Raw genomic sequence first — 24,395 nt, 5'->3', positions numbered from 1 at the left:
CCAAAATCCATTCTCTGAGATATATTTGTTAACTATCAACATACACTACAGTGCCAAAACAACGTACCGTCTGCTTTGTATTTCAAACAAGTTTGAATCAATCATTTCCCCACTCAAGAGCTTTCATGAATTCCTCTTCAGTAAAAGAAAGCATCCTAGCAGCTTCAATGTGCATCTCAAAAGAAATAAAACATAAATCAGGAGCAGAAGATAAAGCAGCATGAATGACAAAGACCTGCATGACTGAAGGGGGCTGCAAATCGATTGCTCTGTGTTTTCCTGCTGTGGTTCTGGTGGAGGCTCACCTGTTTAAGATGAGGTTGCTATTCATATTTTTTGCAACAGTTTGATTTTATAACGTGTGGATTGTGATAAATTTTATGGTTAATATTGCAACTTCAGCTCTAGTAAAAGGATCAGTGGCTTCTCTTAATTCTTTGTATAGCTTTAAATATATTTTTTTTTAATGGAGCATAGAAATTACTGGAAAACAGACCATTCCTGTGTCCTCTTACAGAACACATAAGAAATACTGTATGCGTTCAAGCTGATCAATATTCAGCTAAATTTTAAGTTATACAAATCAAATGTGTCACTAAGATTCAGTCAGAGTAGCAGTGCTGCTAAATGTATGATTTAATGTTAAATTAGTAAATTTTAGCAAAAAGATTCCTAAATAGTATAATCAGCATAAAGCAAAGCATTAAATTAATACAGCTTGCTGAGAGGTGGCTGGAGCTGACCACCCTTTGCTGTGTTGCTGTTAAGTCTTGCTGTACAGAGGTGGTCCATTATGGCACGTATGTGTAGGAAACAGAACATTGCTTTGAGTGGAACAAACAGAATTTTAAGCTTACTACAGGGCTGCTTTTTGATTAAAAATTGTAATTGTCAAGAATGTCATCAAGATGACTTTCAGGCCAATGTATTTGCACAGAGCTATCACTCAAAAGCAAGCAGCAGCCAGAAAGCCCTGGAAGCTCACTGCTTTGCAGCTGCTGTCACGGTAAACATCCCAAATATGCCACATCCCCCTCATCTCTTATCAACATTTCAAGTAGCAAGGAAAGTGTCCAGGCTAAACAGTTTTTTAAACACGAGGACTGTTCTGAAAGAAACAGGAACAGTTCACATCTGCAAGGTGTCTGATTTTTCCCTATATATGTACAGACATCTTGTTGGTTCTAAACAATGCCTAGTCAGCATGTGTAATTCCCACAGATAGATAGCCTAAAACTCAGGTTTAGTTCCACTAGATTCCTTTTAAAACTAAGATCTTCTATGATCTTGAGGCAAGCAGAGGATGGTCTAAAGACCAGTTTGAATACCAACAGCTACTTGCTGGCAGCTGCAACTTGTCCTGCTAATGGATATTTAATACTTATTGGGTTTTTTTTTTTTCTTCTACTATTCTTCATGCAGTAATATATCCTCACCTTCATGTGAGGTACATCTGAATCCACAAATATACTACACAAGTCAGCCAGGCTAGGGTTTCCTTAATTCAACAAAAGGCTGCTGTGAAATGAAATTAAGTTCTTCTGGTGATTACGTATATTGGTGTCATGTGAGCTTAGCTGCCTTTCCCAGTTCCTTCTGCTGGGAGGAATAAAGGCAGCATTTGGTATTGTTCTCAGGTTCTTCGACCCCCTGCCTGTTCTGAAAGGACTAACAGCAATCTTCTTCTGTGAGTATATGTTTTTATTAACAGAAGGGAAATGATTTCTTCTATTATCTGCAGTTTTTATGTGGTATTAATAATTTTTAATGTAAGTTTTGTGAAGTTTATCTGATGCTGATTTTGGTTCAATCAAATGCTGTTCCTTGATGCTCATTTCAGTGAGTTGGTGTTCTAGAGAATGAGTTAGCTCATGTATGGAGTATCTGTTGTGTGAATGCTGTGGTTTTTCCATTCTCAAAATAACTTTGAAGAGTTAAGAGAGCAAGACATGGCTAAGTTAACACTATTTCCAATGTTTCTTTTGGTTCTGGTGTGGTCAGAAAAATTCATGCACTGGAAGTGTGTGAGCAGCCCCAGTTGTTCTTATTCCTATTACCCGGTCTCCTCCGTTCTGTGCAGGAGATGTATTCAAAATCCCAGGGTGTGTTTTCATGGTGTGGTTCTCTGTTGTTAAGTACGTGCAGTCTGTGTTATGAAGTTGCCACTTCATACAGAACTGTTCTTTCTCTGTGGAGGCTCAGCAAGTTCAAGTGTTTACTAAGTGTCAGGTTCTCACTGCAGTAAAGGGTAAATGTTCTATTTTCTTATTGTCAAGGCTACTACTTCTAAGGTGCTTCTGCTCAAGTCACCATTCCTTGCTTTCTTTATCTGATAGCCTTGGTTTGTGAGTGCAAAAAGAAGAGCCTTAACTCTACCACTGATACTTCTCATTCTATGCTGTTCAGTGCTTTGCCTCAATAAAGGTTCAGCACTAAGCAAATGTGAACCACTGTGAAATTAAGATCATATTTACACTATTCTGAGGCATTTAGCCCTGCAAATCTCCTGTGCAGCCTCAGAAAGAAAACTGAGTTAGGATTGGATGCAATCGCTCTGTTAAGCAAAAGCTGTGCTGGGAGTGTAAGACCTAAATGCATCAATACATGGAAATATTTTTTTTTATTTGGGCAACATCTTTTAGAACATACTCTTTTCACTTCAATTTGCTTTCATCAAAACCTGCAGGATCTTCCACTTTGTTCCAGATCTGTACATGTACAGAACACCTCAGAATACAAGCACCAAGAGGCAATATTAATAGATAAGGGCATACTTTGAGAATCCAAGAAAAATGTGGGGCTGAAATGTAATCGTGAGATTACATTAATCGTGAGAGGGCGCTAGAGGTACAGCTGTTGATAGAGTAAGAAACATGCTGGAGAAAGAGACAACAAAACTCAATGCTAAAATGAATTGTATTGATGCAGCACCACAGGGAGCTGCTTGCAGGTACTACCTGAACAGTATTTCTTTTCTTAAACAAACAGGTACTCGTGGTCTCAAAGCTTGTTGGTGGTAATCTTTCACCATGACAGGATATGTTCCAAGTTAGGAATTGAGCCAATTCCAAAGAGGATGTCAGTGATGTGTACTAATGAAAGTGAAGCAGCTGTTCCGCTGCACTGAAAATTTCTGTTCTTGGGGCTGTGATTTATGTGAGTGCATCACTTGAAAACAGGCAAGTTCAGCCAAGTTATTTGAAAGACAACAATATTTAGGTTCTTACCTTTTGTCTCTTTAAAATATCAATTAACTTCAGTTGCTTTTTGAAACCTGTTATTAGTTCTCCTTTTTGTTTCTGCAGTTTCTTGTTTTCTGCCTTTAATTCTTCAATTATTTTGAGTTCTTGGTTAGCTACATCCTGCCATGGGAAGGTGAGAAATGTATTATTCATTTAAGTAAAGCTTTAACTGGAGAAACTTGGCATAACATTATAAATGGCAGATGTTAGCCCCATGACACATCGGGAAATAAACTGGATGCCTTAAAATATTCCCTCACCAAAACTTAATAAAAACTCAAAAGAGGGCATTTACTGGCTTCTAACAAGTAGATTAATATTGTAGTTTCCTGTGTACTTATAAGGTGTTTAAGTGTCTCTCTCTCTCTCTGCAGGCCCATCTAATTTCAAAAAAGAGGGGCAGACAGGCTCTGATTTTATTCTGTGCATCTTTTCCTGCAGTATTATCAGTAGCAATAAGTTACCAGGCCCCTTGCTGATCCGTTGTGAGTTACTTCTGGGGTAGCCTGTAAACGATGGCATACTTCCAAAGCTGATCAAGCCTCTGGGCTCCCTCTAGCATTACTGAATAATCACAGACTTTGTTTTTCTAAGCCACTGTACCTTGTTACTTTGCTTCAGTTTATTCAGCTCTGCTTTATACTTTTCTGCTTCTTCCAGGGCCCTATTTAAGCGAACCTCTGTTGCGCTCTGTCTGCTTGCAGCTTGTTTTTGTACACGCTTTAAATTCTCTAATTCCTATACAGGAAGCAAAGGATAAAAACAAACATTATGAATCATGGTACTTTAAGGCATGCCACAAAAGCAAAGCGTTTACAGCGATGGTCATCCGTGAGAATTTGAGTGGATTTCTGTGGTCTGCAAACAGAATCAAATAACATCAATTTCACTACTCTGAAGTCCTTTTCCTTTCACCTTATACTTCTTGAAAATGGGTCTGTCTTTCTAAAAATCTCTTAACATTCCCTTAAATGTACTGTGAACTGATCATGTAAGACTATGGGATTGACTGGAAAAAAATAAGTTGTATGCTCAGTGCAAAAAATGGGAAGTGCTGCTGTGTCCAACCTGGAGCAGATTTTGGAACAGCAACTATTAGTGCAGCTGCTTTTTTTTCACCTCTTTTTCTCACAGATTATCACATGTAATTAACAACAAGAAGTTAAAACAGCCTGCTTAAGATGCCTCAGGGCAGTAACTATTTCATCTAACTAAAAGTAGTTCATCAAGTGTTTATGGCAACAATCAAAACAGTTCCCTCTCATCTCTGATATGATAAGTATTAGTGCTGCAAGTCAGGAAATAAGGAAAAGAGACCAAGCTGAGAAACAATAATGAGATTAAAGGTTGGGGAATATAGATAAAAGACAAAGTAGAAGAAATAAGCAGTTCTGGCAGAAAGAGCACATCTTGTCATTTGTGAAAAAGAAACAGACTTTTTTTTTAAAGAAAAAAAACTATCAAACTTTTGGGTACGTAAAGACATTCTGTTAAGCAAACGGGCAGGGGCTTTTTGTTAGCCGTCAACCTTCAGGCTCTCTTGTTTCTGAACTGCCTTTTTCCACCCTCCCTTCTCAGTGTTTTATAGTAGTACCATTATTTGTCATGATCAAATCTAGTGAGAAACCGTGTCAGCTTCTAGAAAATGCACCAGATTAGGAATAACTGAAGCAAGTGAGGGGAAAAAATCCCAAGCAAAGGCAACTGAGGAAAGAGACCACATTCTGCACAGTGTATTCTGTCTTCCCTGTATTTTGAGTCTAACATTCTCCTGGTTACATTACATATAACCAACTGACTGAAGTATTACATGATTTTCTTGTCAACCTCTCCAGCTCTCAGCAATTACAGAAAAATACATGCTACTCTTAAATTAAGTTCCAAACAAACAAAGCTGGGTGTAAGGCTGTCTGCTCTGACTGGGCAAGTTAATACTGATACATCCAACCTGTAGTGGCTGGTTTACACACAGACTGTTTCAGAGGACAAAGAGCCACCCTTTCCTCTACTTGTAGTTTTGTTTTGTTTTTGAAACTTTCAACAAGTTCTGCAATTTACACCAAAGCTATCGTTACCAGAAGTAATTTTTGACAACTACAAGAAAATGTCAGAAAAATTTCCTTGTATTTTTCAAGACTTTATGGATTTCATGGTAGTTTCTGAAAAGGTTGCTTTGTCTCTTGCATATCTTTTGCTAAAATACAGAGTATGATTGTAGAAGCAGAAGAAAAGCAAGTATCAAAATCGATCATTTCTCTCTCTTACAAAGTGATACAAAATACAATTTCAAAATACAATTTCTAAAGCTGTTTTTGGAGATTGGAAATGTGAATGGAATTGCTGGATACAAATAAGTTGAACTTGTCTGAAGGGACTAATCTGATGATTTCCCCCACTGTGAGATAAACGAGACTCATATTTGCAATACCTTTTCTAGTGAAACAACCTCTTGCTGTAATCCTTCACACTTTTTGCTTGCTTCTTGTGATAACATCTTGTATTTCTCAGTCTGAGACTGCTGCACGCTGATCTTTCGTTGCAGTCTCGTCCTTTCTTCTTCAGTATCTTTAAGCTGAGATTTTAAATTCTGATTTTCATCATCCTGTTTGTCAGCAGTTAGCAAAAGCAAACAAAAGATTGCAGGAGAAAAATGTGATAGCAATATATTGGCACTTCTATTTACAAAATATGCACTGCAGATATAATGATTATCATTTTTGAAAAGTGCTGTTATTTTAAAATATCGAGATGCTTCATGATGGATTTCACAATAGCTGTGAAGACAAACTAAGAAAACAAACCACCAATTTAGCAGGGCAGTACTACAAAAAACAAATCTATATTCTTTTTCTCCTCATTTCTGCAGTCTTCTATTTCAGACTGTCAGGGGGACAGACTGAGTTTTTTCACAGATAAGAGAACTTACCTTTCTGCTGCATTCGCACACGATGCTATCCAGCTCTTCCTGCATAACACGTAACTTTGCCTTAAGAAACCTGATTTGTGTTTCTGCAGAGATAAAAAGTTACACTTAATATCCCCAAGGATTCAATGTAGAAAAGAGACAAGAGCCATGTAACAACAATTCATTTTCTTTTTTTTTTTGTTTTAAAATAGCATGCTGTGTTGGTAGTTTACTGAACAGAAATAGGTCAATTGAAACTAACATTTCTAAATAAATGTTGCAAGTTTCTAATTCTTAGGGAAAGCTTAGGGAAATTTTTATTTTTAATGTCTGAAAACAGCACTTCTAGAATATAAAAGACTCAATTCTCAAAATTGAACATTTCTGGAACCTTTTGTCATACTGCACTATATGTTACAGCATGCTTGAAGTCAAGGAAACTACGTCATAGGACAATTCTACAGTGCAATCAATCTGTACTGTGATTTGTGAGTTACAACTAACTTTATGTTGCTCCGAAGGAACTAAATGTAGGCTGCAAATTCCTCCTAATAGGTAAATACTCATCTATGCAGTAGTCTGTGCTTTTTTAAGAACAATTCTAACAATACTCAACCATTTAAGATCCAACACATTCAGAGGGTGTTTTTCCCAAATGCAGTCCTCTCCTGCTCTGGGGCAGCTAAAACGTATACTAGCGTTGTGACAAAACAAGTGGAGGGGAAGAGAGCATGTTCTGCTTCCGTTCCCCACTCTCTCACGGATTACTCACAAGGAACTGCCTTTGAACTTCCATGCACAAGGCATGGAAACAAAATGAGGGTCAAGCTGAGCAACACAGGAACAGCCACTATGCACAGCAGGTACAGTGGGAGAAGAATGAAGGAGAGGAGGAGTATATCAGAAGCTGAATAGGAATGGATGGATGGGCACATCTGTTAGCTTGCTCTGAAAATTCCTAGTAGAGAATTCTAAGTAGAATTCCTTTTATTTCACACACCTTATCAGCTGTAGGGTGCAGCTGAAATTGTAACTTCCTGAGCTGCAGACATACTGAAGACATCACATTTAATTCTCTCATGTACTTCTGTATTACCGTTTCCCTTCTTAAAACACATTGTATGTAGATACTCACCATGTCCTGGGGCAGTAGGTTATCTAATTCCGTTACAGACTATAGAAAAAATACTTTGTTTAGCTTGCTTTAAATCCAACTTTGTAGTGTTTGTTAGTGTTTCTGTTGGGGGGGGAGGGAAGGGGTAAGCAGCTTTCCTTTTACCATTAATGACTTGGTTACAAAATCTTCCTTCAGCGTAAGTGTGGGCCCAGTCCCCCAGTAACAGGGGCTACTTAGTATATATGTTTACTTTCTTATGATGATTGTAACTGGTTTTGAGATTTACCCCGCTAATCTGCTCAGCAACTGTTTCTTTACCATGTTAAGGATGAACTGCTGCTCTCTGAGGCATTCCAGGTGTTCTCAACAGGCAATGACAAATTTTAGAAGGATAAACCATTCCACAGTGTTTTCAGTTCACTTCATCATTAAAGCAATAGAAATAATCCTCACTATTCACTATTCATGAGCACCAATAACAACTCCCCTTGAGGTGTAAGATTCCACTGCAGTACCAAGCAATGAAAAAGAACTATAATAAATAAAAATCTGAGGATCTGTATTGGGAGATTTAAAGAAAGATTTGAACACAATTACATGAGGTTAGAAACCAAGCTAATTCTGTGTAAGTATGCTTGCTGACAGAGCTGTTAGATTATATGAGGAGGGTTTTTTTGCATTTTTTCAATTGCTGCAGTGAATCTGACTTCATGCTTACTTTGTCATTGTAAGAAATGATATAAACCTTTTAACACCCCAGAGCCAAAAAGACAGATGTGCATCATGCCTTTATCTTCACAGGCAAATGTGGCAGTCTCCCTTCCCACTCCATTTCTAGGACAAAGCAACATTAACTCAGAGCACAAATATCTGGAGGGTCCTCATTCATGCACTGTAACAGCAACATCACTTCACTCAAGCCGCTTAATCCACAGATTTGAGGAGAATCTTTTCTCTAAAGGCAGAATTTGCAAAAAACCTGAAGTTTATTTTTTTTGGAAGTATAAGCTGAGCATCATGTATTTCTGCTTCCTGAAATTGTGCTATCCATATATTCAACATTTTTAAAGGTTCAGATGTCTTCTTGTAAAGAAGGAAATCAAGACAAAAATTCACTTTTCCCCCCCATGATTACTCACATATGACCTCATCTTCCTTTAGGACTACTTAAGAAAAACCTTTTCATTTTAACACAGTATAACTTAAGGGCATAAAACTTTCCCTATAATTTCTACATAATTTTTTCTTTTCCCCCCTTAGGAGAAATCATTACTAGCAGTCAGGGAGTACAAATAACATATGAAACCTACCTGCTCCAACTTCACTTGCAGTGTTTGGAATAATATCATCATCCAGACAATCTGGCAAGCCTCCTTTCTCTACTTTTCCTTCAATTTCACTCACTGTTTTTGCTAAAGAAAAACCAGTGCAATCCTCCAACACTGCAACATCATCAGCATTTTGTGTTTCCAGATTGATTTCTGAACTAAAATCAAGCAAGAAGGAAAAAAAACAAAAAACAAAAAAAACCACAATAACAAAAAACCCAAAAGCACTGTTTTACATTTAAAATATAAAGCAAAAATTACAGAAATACAGTATTTGCTGTATGTAATGCAACTTCATTGCTTGCTCTCCCAAAAACTAACCAATGGCAATTTCTCATTTTCCTTATGTAAAATACTATTATCTTCCACATGATTACAACAGCCTTTGTATTATAATGTAGAAGCAGATAAATTACTATTTTCTACGAGGATGATTTTAGTATGCCTCTTTCTCATCCAACAATTTCATACCTCAGAGTAGGGAAAAGAAACAGGAATGCTCTTTAGGGCTTAACTATTGTCTTAAATTTCAGTTTTTTCCCTTGACTGTTAGTTTTAATCTTATTATTGGATAGGACAGTTCACTAATCCTAGAAGTTGCAAATGTTAGTTTTTATAACAGCAGTGAACACAATGCATACAACACAGATGCTGCATAGGTCACCTTCTCCTACAACTCTAAGTTCACCTTATAGGTTCTGCACCTGTGCAACTCTATTCCTAAATCTCATTATATGGTGTCAGCACAACAACCTCAGTGGAATCCAGGAGGTAGAAAGGGTCCACAAGTGACTCCCACATCTCAAAAGATGTTCTTGGCCAGTACTGATTCTGTGTTCTGTCGCTCTGCAGACCATTTTTATCCTATTTTGGTATGTGTCCATGCTTTCTCTTGTGGCAGTTTTCATTTGCGCTCAGGATTTTATCCACAAACATTTTTCTGTTATTTCTCTACTCTTCTGTTCAGAACCCAATTTCTTGGTCTTAGGACCTTGCATTTGCTATCAGAGATGTAGCTGTTCAGCAAAAACTGAAAACCCCAGGAGGCTGTGGTACTGTTACTGACTTTCTCTAGTTCTGTAGCCCTAGATTCACCAAAATAGCAGAGAAGCTAGAAGGCCTCATGTTTCCCATAACAGGTCTGATCACAAATTAGCCTGCATCACTGCTGTGAACTCTGTTTACCCCAGATGCACTTCGAGTGTGCTCACTGGGCATCCTTTTACTGACAGAATTAACAGAGCTTAACTTTGTCAGCCTCCAGAAAAGCTTGAGTGGAGGTGAGTTTAGGTAACCAGACAGCTACCTGGGGGAGCTGACTACAGAAATAATTTGGTGCATTTTGTCATACAGATATCATATACATATATATATATAAATGTAGAAGCATGTATGAATAAAAACACCCTGCTAAGACAAAAACAAAACCCCAAATTCTTGATTACAAACAACAACAAAACACGTGTAATATACCTTGATGTTATTCTTTTCCCTTTATTTCCAGAATACGTTCTATTCTGAACCATGGATGCAGAAGCACATTTCTTTTTGTTTGATGGCTGTAAAATTTCCCAGAAAACAGGGATTTTTATTAGTTAGTAATGACTTGTTGCTAGCATGTGTTTTGTCTTTTTATTTCCCCCCTTCTTCATATATTCATGCCCAACATATGATTTCCAAAGTCTCAGTATCTTAGATTTATTCAGTTTTATTTGTACTAGTCATTATGTTGCATATTTTATGCCCATATGCCCAAATTATATACATTGAAACATTGCTACCTGGTAGGCTCTTTTTCAGATGCACTCATAATAAATAATAACTTAATTGATAATAAGGCTCCCAGGTATTATCAAGTTATTAACTATTTGCTGTGGACTGTGTTTCTTTGAACACTGTTTATCGTGTCTTCAAAAATGCCTTTTCCAAAAAAATAGTACTGTTGTAATTTAAGATCTCTAAAGAAAGATCTAACAACATTTTGTTTCTTTCATCCAAGTAAATGGTGTGAAGAACATTCTGGAAACTTTAATTTGTCAGCTGAAAAACTCACTGTAATTCTAATTGGAGACCAGCAAGTTACATTACTTTGTTCCTAATTTAAATCTCCCTTTTCCTTTGCATTTTCCATCCCGTATTAAATTCTTTTGACCACAAAAAGGCTGTAGAACTGCCCTTAGTATTACACTGGGGAAAGGAAGAAACGAATTATGTTTTGTACTTACAAGTGACAAATAAGCTTTTACAGAAGAGAAATTTAAAATACAAAAATGAAATATAATGGAAGCCTACTTAACCAGTGGTGGAGCTGCAGAAGTATTGGAGATGCTGCTCCATCTGTCCCTGTAACAGTCTGCTCTGAGCATCCTTTCCCTCAGGCTCCCTACCCATGTAAGCCCCATACAGCATGGCCTCAAAAACAGAAGAAATAGGCAGAAGCAAAATTAGTTAGAATAATTTTGAGTTTGATACCTTGGTGTGAGAGTGCATAAGAGATGAAACTTTAAGAAAGAGTGGATCTCTGCAGAAAAAAAAAAATAAGTTCACTGAGTATAGCAAAAATCAACATTTTTGTGATAACAATCCTCCATCACCTGGATTAGGAGAGTAACATTAGATGTATCTACCATCAGCAGAATGTAGGAACATATGCCAGGTCCAATCATAAATTCAGTCTCATTCCCATTTCCATTCTATCTCATTTGCTGCATAAATCACCTGAGGAGTCTAGGATAATCACTCCATTATGGTCTCCAACACAACAGTTTGCTTATGTACTGGAATCTGAATCTCATCTCTTGCAGTGCAGGTAACTGCAGCAAATATGACCAGTGATTCCCTGTACCAGGGAGCACTTAGCTAGTGTATGGATGGAGCCTTAACAGCTTCAGCAGGAGACAGGCAACAGGACCAAAGTTCACCAGCAGTTCAGTGACTCAGATGCTCACCTGACATTCCAATAAGTGAATTAATGCAAAACAATAAAGATATAGGCCTGTGTTCTCTACCTCTGAGAATGGAAATGCTTACATTGACTGTTGGCAGTTGACAGGGACTGTAAAATAAACGGGAGATGGGAGCAATTTATTTAAAGTAAATTTTTAAAGTCTCACAAAATTTCCTCTGAAATACATATTGCCAATATTGTATCCATTTTATAGATTGGGGGGGAGTGGGGAGGACGGAGTGAAAGAGTAGCTTTCTTATCTATTTATTTGGCTGAAAACCAAATTTCAGGTTAAATGATTATTTTGGAAGACAGCAGAAAATTTTAGCATGTTGTGTACTATTCAAGTTTCATGTCAGATGTACAATTTCTTTGTTTTCAGAGTTACGTAGATCTCTATCAATCCCCTGAATGATTACCTTTTTCTACCACTTTTTACAGTTTCTAACTCCTCAATTAACATGTAAGCTTATATTTGTAATAAATTTTAAATTTTAGGCACATGAAGTCACCTCAGCATTTCGGTCCAGCTGACCTAGACAAATATTTAGGTTTTGCCTTTAAAAAATTTTAGACACCCATTCAGCAACAAGAATTATCTGAACAAAGCTCCAGAATGTACTAATAAAAAAAAAAAAAAATCCAAACAAAACCAAAACCAGCACAGGAGAAATTATCTGTGTGGCTGGCAACAGACTTCAAGAATAGGATGATTAGTTTTTGTCTATTTACCCTATTTTCCTCATGCTCCCTTCCTATTGGCTAGTTTTAGAAGATGTAGAAAGTGAGGAGTTGTTGCCACAGAAATAACAGTTACATTTTCTGAAAAATAAGAAAATACAACATTTGATGCTCAAAAAAAACAAAGCATTCTTTTGATCAATAGACTGATCTGTTCCTACTGAGTCCCTTGTCCCCAGCCTTCCTCACAAAACAAATAAAAACCTCATCGTTCACCAAATTTCTTAAATTTGTTTATCCTTATTAGAGTTTTTTCTTCTTCTTTCCCACAACACTTTTTTAAAGCCTTGCAATACAGCTCTGTAGTTGCTCAGTAAGTGAAATGAATATGTAAAACGTGAAAAGGTATAAAATAGGCAGCTAGACAGTTGCAGTGACACTGAAAGAGAAGCTAATGTTTAGCATTTCCATCTCAGCACGTACATACGAGGTGCATGTGCATGAGCAAACCCTTTGTGTTTTGCTAATCCTATTCAAAGCCTGCCCATGCGCACACAGATCCCATCTCTGTGAGCCTGGTGATGCTCCGAAGAGCAAAAGTGTAAACAAAAGCTGATTTCAATGCAGTGTCAGTGGAGCTGCTTTGTCTCTGGGTAATTCGCATTTCTCTGCAAAAACATGAGCTATAAAATCTCCTCCATTACTTATTTTAAAATACATCCCTCGAGAATGACTTGAATATTTTTCTTATTAATTTTTGCCACTCGTCTTTTTTCTCATCCTGTCTCTTAATCTCAATGTTTTCCCTTCATTCCAGTGTCTCTAGTGTTCATTTTCCATACAGGAAATAATGAAACTTGCTTCAAAAAGATTTTAGATGCTTCCTGTGGATTTATGGCATATTTGCTTGCATAATTTTGCAGGAAAAATAAATATCAAATACTTGGAACTAATCTAATTGAATGGCCTCAATGTTCACTCATGGATAATCAGTGTGCCTGATTTCTAACATACGCTTGTATTTTTTTTTCACTCCAGCATGGGATTTCAATTCTCTTCTATCCCTGTTTACCAGAACACAGTGCTTGTTTTGAGATCTTTTAATTTATGTAGATAATTGGTAGATTAGCTGCTGCTCTGATGCACTACTTACCAACATTTTCATAATGATTCCAGCACTTCCATTTATTTCAAATGTATACCACCATAGCTGCTAATTCTCTTTATAGGGCTCATTCCTCTGATCACATTAATTTGTAAAGTTACTCTATAGTTCAACTTTGTTTTGAAATTCATAGAAATCTTCTGTCAAGTATTCAAAATTCAGCCAGCAGAATATAATACTAAAGAGCATCTATGCACTAGAATATGTTTACAATGCAAGACTATACCAGTAAGAGATGGTGCATTTTTTATTTGTTTTTTTTTTTTTTTTCCTGACCTTCACAACTTCAGAAACAGCCTCAAAATAGCTCAGAAATAATTGTTACTGTAGTAGCAAAGGTTTTTACTGGTGTACAGGCTTCCATCACAGACTTTTTCACACAAATTTGGTAATATAGTAGATCAGATCCCCATTAAACTGTATATTAGCATATCTCCAACTTAGCTACTTTCAGTGCTACCAATATACAAACCTTTGAACAACTGAGTAAATACTGCCAGGTACCACTCTACAGCTAACAGATTTGAACATAGAGGCCAAAACCCACATTTGGGCATAAATTCTTACAGATTAAAAGTATGTAAAGTGTAATGATATCAAAATTCCAGATGGTGGCAGCTGAATGTTTGTCTATCTTGGGTTTCTTTGTTGTTGTGGGTTTTTTTGTTGCTATTTCTTTAAACAGTGCATTTCCTGTTCTACAGCACTTAAGCCAAGTAAAATTAGAATGAAGATAAAAACTATTTCTTTATAAGCAAAACTGGTTACTTGCATTTTTACAGATACTTGAACTACTTAGTCTCCTAGATAGACTATTTCAGCAAAATTAAGACTTGTACGAAAACAAGGAACACTGGTTTAGTATCAGTTATTTAAAACAATAGGATCATATTTACACTCCACTAATTCAGTGGTCTATGCTGCAAAGCATGACTAGGACAAGTCAGGGAGTACAGATGATTACCAGAGATTCCCCATGAAATACGCACAGCAATTGTAAAGTACGTACCTCAGTTTGTCATCTTCACAGTACTTAGTTTGTACTGAAATTGGTCTAGATAGTGTCTCTTGCTGGCTCTTCTTTATTAAGGAAAAGACAGAAGTAAATTTGGGGAGAATTCGAACAATAAAAGAGAAATTATATATTCATATATCACAGTGAAACTATAGTAGACGTGGCCACTTAAGTTTACTGTAGAAAAGGATTTTTTAAACATAAGAAAAGATAGCTTGAAATCAAAAAACTGCTGCTATCCCCAAATATTTATTTCTGCTTCAGAAAGTGTAACTTAAAGCTTCTGCAAACTTATCATCTTAGATGCTGTTATCCTCCCTTTCTCTGAAATGTGTAGGTAGAAATGTATAGCAAGTGGAACAAACTTTCAGTTTGCTGTATTACACCACAAGGCTTAAATATAAGTCTTCATTCATACAATATAGCCATAATTCAGACATTGATATGCTGTTATGTTCTTTAGAGAACAATTTAGTCAAACATTAAATGTTGAGATAGCTTCTGTGTTGCTAAGAAACAGTTAGAAAGCATAATCCAGAGCTAAAAGTAGTTATCCTGTTTTCTTTTTAAATTCTGACTTGCTTATCTTTTGTTGTTAAATGTGCATCTGTGCAATCAGGCAGTGCTACATGGGTTATTAAGTGTCCCAACAATATTTGATCTGCAGCTGCATTTAGAGGGGGGAAAAAAAGTGGTTTGGTTGTTGCTGTTTTTCAAAGGAAAGAGACTAGATGCTATTTTGGGTGCTTCATCTGCTTCTGTTCAAACTTACCAGAACTCTAGAGGAATGTATGCTTTCATAGTACACAAAGAATGAAGTTTAATAAATACGCAAAATATTTTGGTTTTTAAGCTTTTTTTATTTGAGTGAAACCATATTTTGAAAATTTCTAAGAAGGAGGGGACGTTCTCTAAAGGTGTCTTAGGTATAAAACAGATCACTCCAGCTCTCTCTTTTTTTTTAATAACTTGACCAATTTTCATATAAAAATTGGCCCAAAGCCACACTAATGTTAAAGATAATACTAACAATAAACAGGAAATTTTCTTCTGTTTTAAGAAAGTTTCCCTCTAACTAAGTACATATTTTCTATTTATATTGCTTATTCTTTGTACTCCTGTCAGCTTCAGCTATGTATTTCACTAGTTATTGCAGCATCTGGTTTTCAAATACCAAAATAGCATTTTATTTAAGACATAAAACCGTTGCAGAGACTATATTTAACCATCATAAAAAGCTTTTTTAGCTGATCTTATGTATAAGTGCACAAATGCTCTACACAGTTATGTGAATATGCATTTATCTGATGAAATTCTATTATATACTATTACTGCATGTGTTTTTAGTAAAGTTTACAATTTTGAAGGAAGGGGGTTGAGAAAAGGCAAGAAAAGCTTAGATTGAATCTGAAACCAAACTACTTTTAGTTGTCACGGTCGAAATAATTTCTTTTGAAACTTGACCCGGCGTCCATGTGAACCAAGGCTGAATTATGTAACAGCCTGCATAACCTACTCACCATGACTTCTTCGGTCTGACGCATCAGTTTTTCTCTTTTTGCTTCTAATTCTGCATTCAGTTTCCTGAAAGAGTACAATAACAATGCTTGTCACCGAGTTTCTGAAACATTTAAAGATATACATGTGAGCCTGTTAGCACCTGCCCGAAGTAAGTGAAATTTCAATAACTCCTGCAAAGGAGCAGCAAATACTACAGGGTATTATTCATCAGTGTCCTGGCTTTCTATCAAATCTATAGTAATAAAACACCGTGTACACATGTTTAGACTGTAATAGAATCACAGAATGGCTTTAGTTGGAATGAATGCTAGAAGGCCATCTATCCCAACTCCCCTGCGCTGAACAGGCACACCTAACAGCTCCCTCAGGTGCTCAGAGCCTCTCCAGCCTGACCTTGGGTGTCTCCAAGGATGGAGCACCCACATCTCTGGGCAATCTGTGCCAGTGTCTCACCAAACTTACTGTAAAAACTTCTTCCTTATATCCAGCATAAAACTCCCCTCCTTTAATGTGAAACCATTTCCCCTTGTCCTGTCACAGCACACCCTGCTGATGTGCATGTTCACTTCTTTCTTACAGCCCCCGTTCAGATACTGAAAGGCCGCTCTCAGGTCTCCTCTCCTCCAGGCTGCACAGCCCTTCTGAGACAGAAAGGGTGTCCTTGTTTTCTGTCATGTTACTGCTTAAACCGCATTTTACATCCTTAACTCCACAGCACTTCTGTTTTCAGTCACGATCCCGAAGCGTACTTTGAAGCAGGGATTATAGAAGCAGTGGCGTTCAATGACGTGAATATACAATTAAAACGTGTCACCATATTCATATGCAGGTTAGTAGGACGAGTAACGCCATTTTGTTAAGTAGCAAAACCGAAAGCCCCTGAGCGAAGCGATGCCCAGCGCAGTGCACAGCCGCCCCGGGGTTGACGGAAGGAAAGAAGTTACAGCCTCGTTCTCAGCGCACTCTTGAACGAGCGCTTCAGAGATTCGGACAGCGGGGATCGATTTCCCGCCAGCCCGCAGCGAGCGGAGCAGGGGATGCGAGCAGGGGATGCGAGCAGGGGATGCGAGCAGGGGATGCGAGCAGGGGATGCGAGCAGGGGATGCGAGCAGGGGATGCGAGCAGGGGATGCGAGCAGGGGATGCGAGCAGGGGATGCGAGCAGGGGATGCGAGCAGGGGATGCGAGCAGGGGATGCCGCCGCCCCCAGGCCGCCCCTTACTTGTAGTGCTCCTCCCGCGCCAGCAGATCGCCGCTTACCGCGCCGCTCCCGGCGGGCTCCGAGAGGCCGCCCGGCGCTCTGCACACCTGCAACGAGGGCGACCAGCGTGCGGCCCGCACCCTCTGCACCGCGCCGCTTCCCGCCTCCCCGCTCGTCGCCCCGCGCCCAAACCGCTGCCTTACCCGCGACGGGCCGTTGCCGCCCGCCGCCATTTTATTCGCGCGCAGGCTGCCGCGCGGCGTTGCTTTCTCCACGGCAACCGGCCGTCCCCGCTCGTCTCCCGTCCACTCCGCCGCTATGGGCCGAGGCACGGCTTTCTTTTCTCCCTGCCGCTTTCCGTAGCCCTTGGTTTCGAGCGGCGGCCACATTTCAGACCTTGCTGCCAAGTGGAGAAAGTGCAGCGATTGGCCGCACGTCCCCTCTCGTGCACCGTGTGGAAGCCCTCTGGCAGAGCCCCCAGCCCTGACCAGAGGCCCCAGTATGTCACTGGGCTGCCGGCCATTTGGGCGAGAGAGAAGAGACGTGTTCTGAGGTGCCATTATACACGACATTCTACTAAATCTTTATTACTTCTCTTCCCTTCGAACCTTTTGGTTTTGCCTGTGGTTCCGTCATTGTTCCGTGGTGGCAGTTGTTTCAGTCCTACCCCACGGATTGTTCTTTAGCTCTCTCATCTGTGTGCTTTATGGTCTCTTTAGCCTTGTCTTCTTGTTTTTCACCTCCACATTGTTTCGTTTCATTGCTTTTCTCCGTGTCTCCCACTGCTTCATTCCCTTTTTCACATGTGGCTCTCCCCCTCATCTGCTCATTCAGTGATGTTTCCTCTCACATGTTTCTAGATGATGATGCCCCTCTGTGCGATGGTTGATTCCCTCGCTGGCAGCCCCTCAGTCCTGCACTGATCCGTACACTGCAGCTCTGAGGAAGAATCAGAAAAGCACCATACTGAGCAGCATGGAGTTCCAGGGTCAGAGGTACGGATCCAGATGGCCTTAACAGGGTCAGTTCATCAGCATTTATGTCTGTCTTTGCACACAAACATACATACAGCCACATATGCACCAGGGGAGATTCTGGTTGGATGTTAGAAAGTACTGCTTCTCTGAAAGCGTGGTCAGGTGCTGGAATGGGCTGCGCAGGCCGGTGGTGGAGTCACCGACCTGGAAGTGTTTAAGGAATGTTTAGATGTTGTGTTGAGGGATGTTGTTTAGTGAGAACTATTGGTGATAGGCGAATGGTTGGATGGGATGATCTTGTAGGTCTTTTCCAACCTTGGTGATTCTTCTTATACATATATCTGGATATCTATATAGCAACAGTAATACAGCTCTATACATTGAATTATATAGACTGTGATTTCAATGAAGAAATTTGCAAGGGGGAATTCATAAAGGCTTGCTTGACTGAACATAGAGGCTCTGTGCATAGCTGAAGGCTTTCTGTGGAAGTATTAGTTGAAAAAACAGAAGTGCATGGAGAAGATGACAGAGTTCTGAGACATGAAGTGTAATGGGATAAATGGGAATGAAATGAAAGGACAAATGTGATTAGCAGAAGGCAAAAAACAAACAACACAAAACAAAAATGGTTAACAATATAGAAAATGAAAGTCCTTGAGGGTAACATTGGTATTGATATGGGAGAATAAGTTGAGCCTTTATAAAAAAGTTACAGAGCTTCGGGGAAAAAATAATCAGCTAAGAAGTCAATCCATTACAGTTATTTTTTTGACTGATCAGAATAGCAATAGGTTAGTGGTGGCCTTTTAAAAAATGACATGCTTAACTCACAGAGTTAAGCTTTTGATTGGGAGAAACAAGGAAGAGAGATAGCAACTGTAAAAACCAGACCTCCACAGAGGGAAGGATAGATTTTGTTAAGTAGTAAGTTGTTTAATCTCTCTTAGAATCAACATCATAATCTCTATAAATTAAGATTAACCCTCTATAGTGAGATATTGGAGGAATTTAAGAGAAACAGAGGAGCTAGAGAATGACAAGGGTAGTAGGATGAAAGCTATAAAGACAGACATGCTCTTTCCAAAGGCAATTAATACTTCCCCCCCCAAAGTAGAGTATTTTTTTCTTTTTTTCCAGACTGGAATATTTTAGAAATATAGCTGCTGGTTTTGAAGCTCTTATTCGATAAAGCTGTACAGTCGTGGCAGGCTAAAAATGCCAAAAATATCAGCTAGAGGATCTCCAGTAGCTAGATACTCAGGCAGCAAAATCACTGGTTGAAATTAAAGAGATTAGAGTCAGTAGTTTTCTAGCCAGCTTTTAGCTAACTGTTAATAAACAAAAGAGGGGTAATTTGTTATATCATAAATGATTAAATATGTTAACACTGCAACACAACATTCTCTTTGTGTAAAGCCTATGGGAATGATAACATAAACGTATACTAGGATTGCAGATTTGCACATTTTTCTATGATTCAGAACATGATTTATTTAATATGATTTATTGAAATATTTAAATCCAATCAGTACTGGATTTAAAATTCAACTACCTTTATGTGAAATAATATGAAAAGATTAGAATGTTTAGATAAGTATTTAATAAGTGAACTTTTAAAGTACTTCTCCAGAGACTTAGGAAACAGAAATAAGAGATTGTGTTATATTCTTGATCCCTTCACGTTTTATCACTTTTATGTTGATTTCATGTGACCTTAACAGTCGTGGTTAATTCTATAATACTTAGCTGGTAACTGGGTAGAGAATAGGCTTATGTCAAAGAGGACAGCCAATAGCAAGATACATACAGGGCTTTAAAAATTTATCATGTTTATCTGCAAAAAAGCACTTGAAAACCTAGCATTGGTACGGTCTGAGATTTATCTAGCATTTTTTGTTCATAGATTTCCAGTTTCCATTCATTTATTTTCAGAAAGTTAATTTAAGCATTGTGATTGTGATATCAAAATGTTTTTGTCATTTTGAAACAAAATGGCGATTTTGAATGGATCAATACCTGCCATCATTTTGAGCTGTTGCTGGGACCTAATGCTAGTATCTCTCCATCATTAAAGGTAGCACGTCTTCATTCTGTGGTTTTTAAGTGTTTCATATTTATTTTAGAAGGTTTCAGTAGGTCTCAGAATTACATGGCTCTAACAAAAAAGCATGCATTACAAGTTAAGTGGTCGCTGTGTTGTTGATCTTTCAGCAAAGCAGCAGGTAGATCATAGAATAAAGGAGCTGAATAAGTATAGCTGGTAGGAGTGGTTTAGAACAGAAGGCTGTGAATAGCTATTGTGTTAGAATAGTTTATTGCAGAAGACAGCTGAGGATCAATATACAGTGTTTATTTTTTATTAGAACAAAGAACAGGCATTATTTAATTGTTACCTCTGGTCCTCTTCTGCAGGCGCTAATTTCGTAATCTTCCTTCCCTCCTCCAATAAAAATATGAAAACCTAACTTTATATATATACCTGAATTTATATATTGAGCTTTTCTCTTCAACATTTTAGATACATTTTTTGTTCATAGTATATTCTTATTGGCTTAGTGTCTTCATTATTCATTATGTAGACTTTTCCACACCTCTCCTGAAAGTTGTGACATTTTGCAGGAACCTGAATACTGTCAACAGCTAACGCTGTGGGAAGACACATTATTTCCATGTGTGTGCTCATTACTTGTCAGAAACAGGCAGACTAGAATTTTAGGGCAACATATTCACAATAGTATTTTAGGACAAGATATTCTTCCACAAAAATCATTGTAAATGCAGGTTAGAGAGCCAGCAACTGATGCAGCTGCTCAGGTTGGTTTGGTTTTGTTGTTGCTTTTTTAGGCCCATGCTGAACAAATAAATAGCATAAGTAACATCATGTATGTGCACAAGTCTCACCATTTTTAGACCAATAATCACATTAAGGGTTTTATGTATTGTTTTGCTTGCTAATGTGGTAGAACTAAATTCAATTCAATTCATATATGAGAGGCCTGTAGTAAAATACCACCTCTGTTGACTCCCAACTCTAGAAGGAAATGGCTTTTACAGGACTCACTGCTGTCTGCTGCACCTTCCATACTAGGAAAGAGGGATGCTTTACTGAGGCAGTAAAACACAAACTGTATCATTCTCATATGTATGCAAGTTTCTTTGACCAGGACAGTCTGTACTGCTTAGATTACCCTGCTCTGGGTAAGCACTCATGAATAGAGTGTTTACTGTACTATGTTTACATTCTCAGTTCTGAATACTGTTACTTTTCTCAGTCAACACCCACGTTTTTAGGCAAGTGAATCCAAAGCAATCCAATCCGCTCTCAAAGAAGCTCTGTATTCCTGGGGCTGCCTCTTGCAGCACTGTACCCCGCAACACTGCCATATCTTGTCGTGCACGTGACATAAGCTGCCGCTCACACCATGCCTCTTATCTGCATGCTTCACAAGCAGGGCATGCACAGGGAGCCTCGTGCAGAGCAAAAACCACAGCCTGAGCAGGCTGAACCAAGCAATAAGGAAGTAAAGCAGAGACTGGCTGACTGCAGCACACGTGGACAGGCAAGGGGTGTAAAGTTAGCAGGCAATTTTTGTCTACCATCTATCTATTTAGCCTTCCTAACTGTACCACAGCTTAAGTGTATCACTGTAACCTAAGCCAGTGTAACACTTACATCTCATTTCACACTACAATAGTTTTCGTGTTTTACATTTCTGCTTCATTTTTCTACCTCCAATTGTCTAGAGGGGTAAAAAGGAAAAGGATAATTTTTGAGTCAATTGTAAGTGAAATTCAATACTTTCTTTTCTGAAAAGTCAATTTTTATTTTTATTTTTTAGCTCTAAATACCTTAATTTTTACTTTCAAAGATACAGTTGGTATTTTGTATTTCTATTGTGTGAAGTTCTTCAGTGGAAATAACAACCAATCCTGAACTCTCCCCCAGATCAGACTGATTTTAATAAAATACATAATTCTTGTCCAGTTACAGAGAAAATAATAGTGCAAACTCATTTTCAGACATGAGTGGAGTGGTAAGATCTAGATGATGTGTAGCTATTAAATCAATAATCCAGACATGGAGGGAATTCCTCAGACAGCTGCTGTGTTGTTTTTTTCCCTAATCAGTAATAATAATCCAGCAATGTTTGAAATGCCATAATTGCATATCTGAACAGAGTCTTATGCTGATATTTTCTCCAGTATCCAATTCCAATGCCTCTCTAAATTGTAAAGAAGACCAAATATTATCAATAGCTGTGTGTTTCCTATGAAAAAGCTGCTAGCTGTTTGGATATATGAAGTCTGCAAAAAATCTTTGGACTTGCCAACAGATATCCTAGAACGGTTTACTGTCAGTTTAGCCTGTTATTGCATGTTTTGTAGGATGACACTAATGGGTGTTAGTTGTTTATGCATTAAGTGTTGTGTAGCAGAACACACAGAAGAGGTATGCATGAACCAAGAACACGGGTTTCAAGGGACAAGAGGTCTGGGGGATGGGCAAGCTGTCCTAATAAGTTTTTCCATCTCCACTGCCTCCAGTTCTGCTTTCATATTGGTTTCAGTTTGGTGGAAATGTTTATTCTGCTCCTAGTGGCTTTTTATACATAGCTATACAATATCTAGTTGCTAGGCTATTCTGAATTATTTTTATATAGCTATCACTAGCATACTTGGGGTTTCCAGAATGCCATGTACAAACACAAACATTTTTCTTTGTTCTTCTCTGCTTTGCTGCAGTATTGAAGCTTACTTATTTCTATGTCATCCTTTCTAACCTAATCCAAACAATAACCTTGGCTCAACAATTTAAACATATTGAATCCCCAGCCAGAGTAGTTTTTCCTAGTAATACTCTGATTACAGCAGCTTTTATGTCTGAACAGGAAAGGACCTTAAACACTAAATCTCATCAGCACTGTAAAAAATAAGTGGTGAGCATCAGTCACATTTTCTTAGAATACCACAAGTCTTTCTTGAGGCTTAATCCTTTAATCTCTGGGTTTTGGGCACTTCTGTTCTGATTACTATGGATCAAAAGGTTTGGCAAATACTTTTCCACACCACTCTTCAAAGTAGCCACTGTAATATTACCAGGTTATGACAGGTGTATGATTTTTTGTTGGAAAATGTTTGGGTTTTTTTTTTTTTTTTGGAGGAGGAAGAAAACGACCAACCTACCAACCAAACAGAAAAAGCCCATACATACCAAACAAGAACAAACCCTCAAGAAGTTAGTTGAACAATGCAACAGTCTGCCTATTGAAAACAAATAAAAAAGCATCAGGAGCATGGCAACATCAGAGCAAAGGAGAAGTATTTTTCACTGATGATGGAAATTCCTCCTGCTGTGTAAGACACATCACTTCCTAACTGAGGCTACCACTGAAGCACTGCTATTATATATACACTGTTCCCAAAGTAATAATTAATTTCACTGAAACTAGAAATCTTGTACCCTTCCCTGTCTGAAACACACTCATGTGAGAAGTTACAATTAAAAAAAAAAGTATTCTGCATCTCAACCTTCGTCCAAAATCAGTCCCTTAGGCTTTGCTACCGGACTGTTTTGACAGATGCTCGTCATTCTCTTCTGGGATGCAACTGCTTTTTTTCTAAAGCATGCTATTTCCTCATCCTATTTCCAACAAAAACTACAGAAGTTGAAATAAAACAATGACCCCTTCTACCCAACTTTAATTTTACTTATTGCAAACCGGAAATAATATAGCTAAATATTTTCCTAAACATTTTTTACTTAATCATTGGAACTAAGACAACTATTTTGTATGTTAGCTTTTCTGTCTAAAGAAAAAAATCCTATTTCACTTAAATTTAAGGGAGACACCAAGCCGCTGTTAAGAAGAAACGACTTTTCAAAAGAAGGATATGCTCTTAACATGGCAGATTTTAGAAAAGAAACAGTCTTGTCACCCAGATGCAGAGCCCTGCAGTTAGAGCAGGAGCACCTGCAAACCTCTTCATACTATTTCCATTCTTCATTACTGGTCTGCATTTGCTGTTACTGTCCACAGTGGTGTTGGTGAGAAATCCAGTCATGTACTTAGTACCAAAGAAACCCTATAGCCTAAATGAGCCAAATGTGTCTGTTCTTTTAATGAACATTTTATTTGCATAGGTGTGCCATCAGTTGTATCCCGTTCCTCTTCACTTCAAGGAATATGTTCTGTACATAGTAGGCAGCAAAGAAATCATTTAGAAAACACTTTTGTGTTCCATTGCTGTTGTGAGACTTGCCACATTGTATGTTTGAGTGTGTGTATCAAAGGT

At 38.2% G+C, this 24,395-nt stretch overlaps 1 protein-coding gene and 1 long non-coding RNA gene across 9 annotated transcripts in view; one reads left to right on the top strand and one right to left on the bottom strand.

Moving 5' to 3' along the window:
* TEX9 (testis expressed 9) overlaps nt 1-17,708 on the bottom strand; it is a 20,698-nt gene extending 2,990 nt beyond the window's left edge. For 3 of the 6 annotated variants that reach the window (XR_008203949.1, XR_008203950.1, XM_052672694.1), the window contains exons 1-12: nt 17,325-17,708; nt 17,143-17,228; nt 15,921-15,984; nt 14,395-14,465; nt 11,065-11,113; nt 10,066-10,151; nt 8,575-8,750; nt 6,169-6,251; nt 5,671-5,844; nt 3,846-3,980; nt 3,228-3,362; nt 68-175 (exon numbers count right to left, since the gene is read on the bottom strand). Coding sequence is in view for 4 of the 6 variants with exons in the window: in XM_052672694.1 (XP_052528654.1) it covers nt 98-175; nt 3,228-3,362; nt 3,846-3,980; nt 5,671-5,844; nt 6,169-6,251; nt 8,575-8,750; nt 10,066-10,151; nt 11,065-11,113; nt 14,395-14,465; nt 15,921-15,984; nt 17,143-17,228; nt 17,325-17,693 (1,506 nt within the window). In the remaining 2 variants the exon portion in view is untranslated. Of the gene's footprint in view, nt 1-67; nt 176-3,227; nt 3,363-3,845; nt 3,981-5,670; nt 5,845-6,168; nt 6,252-8,574; nt 8,751-10,065; nt 10,152-11,064; nt 11,114-12,271; nt 12,352-14,394; nt 14,466-15,920; nt 15,985-17,142; nt 17,229-17,324 lie in introns of those variants that run through there. The other 3 variants (XM_052672695.1, XM_052672697.1, XM_052672696.1) reach the window with 3 other exon arrangements.
* The window catches only part of LOC128075675 (uncharacterized), a 23,424-nt gene continuing 16,610 nt past the window's right edge, over nt 17,582-24,395 (top strand). For 2 of the 3 annotated variants that reach the window (XR_008203951.1, XR_008203952.1), the window contains exon 1: nt 17,713-18,116. This is a non-coding gene — a long non-coding RNA (uncharacterized LOC128075675). Of the gene's footprint in view, nt 17,675-17,712; nt 18,117-24,395 lie in introns of those variants that run through there. The other variant, XR_008203953.1, reaches the window with a different exon arrangement.

This window comes from Tympanuchus pallidicinctus, unplaced genomic scaffold (assembly GCF_026119805.1).
Source record: "Tympanuchus pallidicinctus isolate F22 unplaced genomic scaffold, pur_lepc_1.0 scaffold12, whole genome shotgun sequence".
Taxonomy (NCBI): Eukaryota; Metazoa; Chordata; class Aves; order Galliformes; family Phasianidae; genus Tympanuchus; species Tympanuchus pallidicinctus.
Note: the sequence above shows the minus strand (reverse complement) of the source record. Positions and strands in the feature narration are given on the sequence as shown.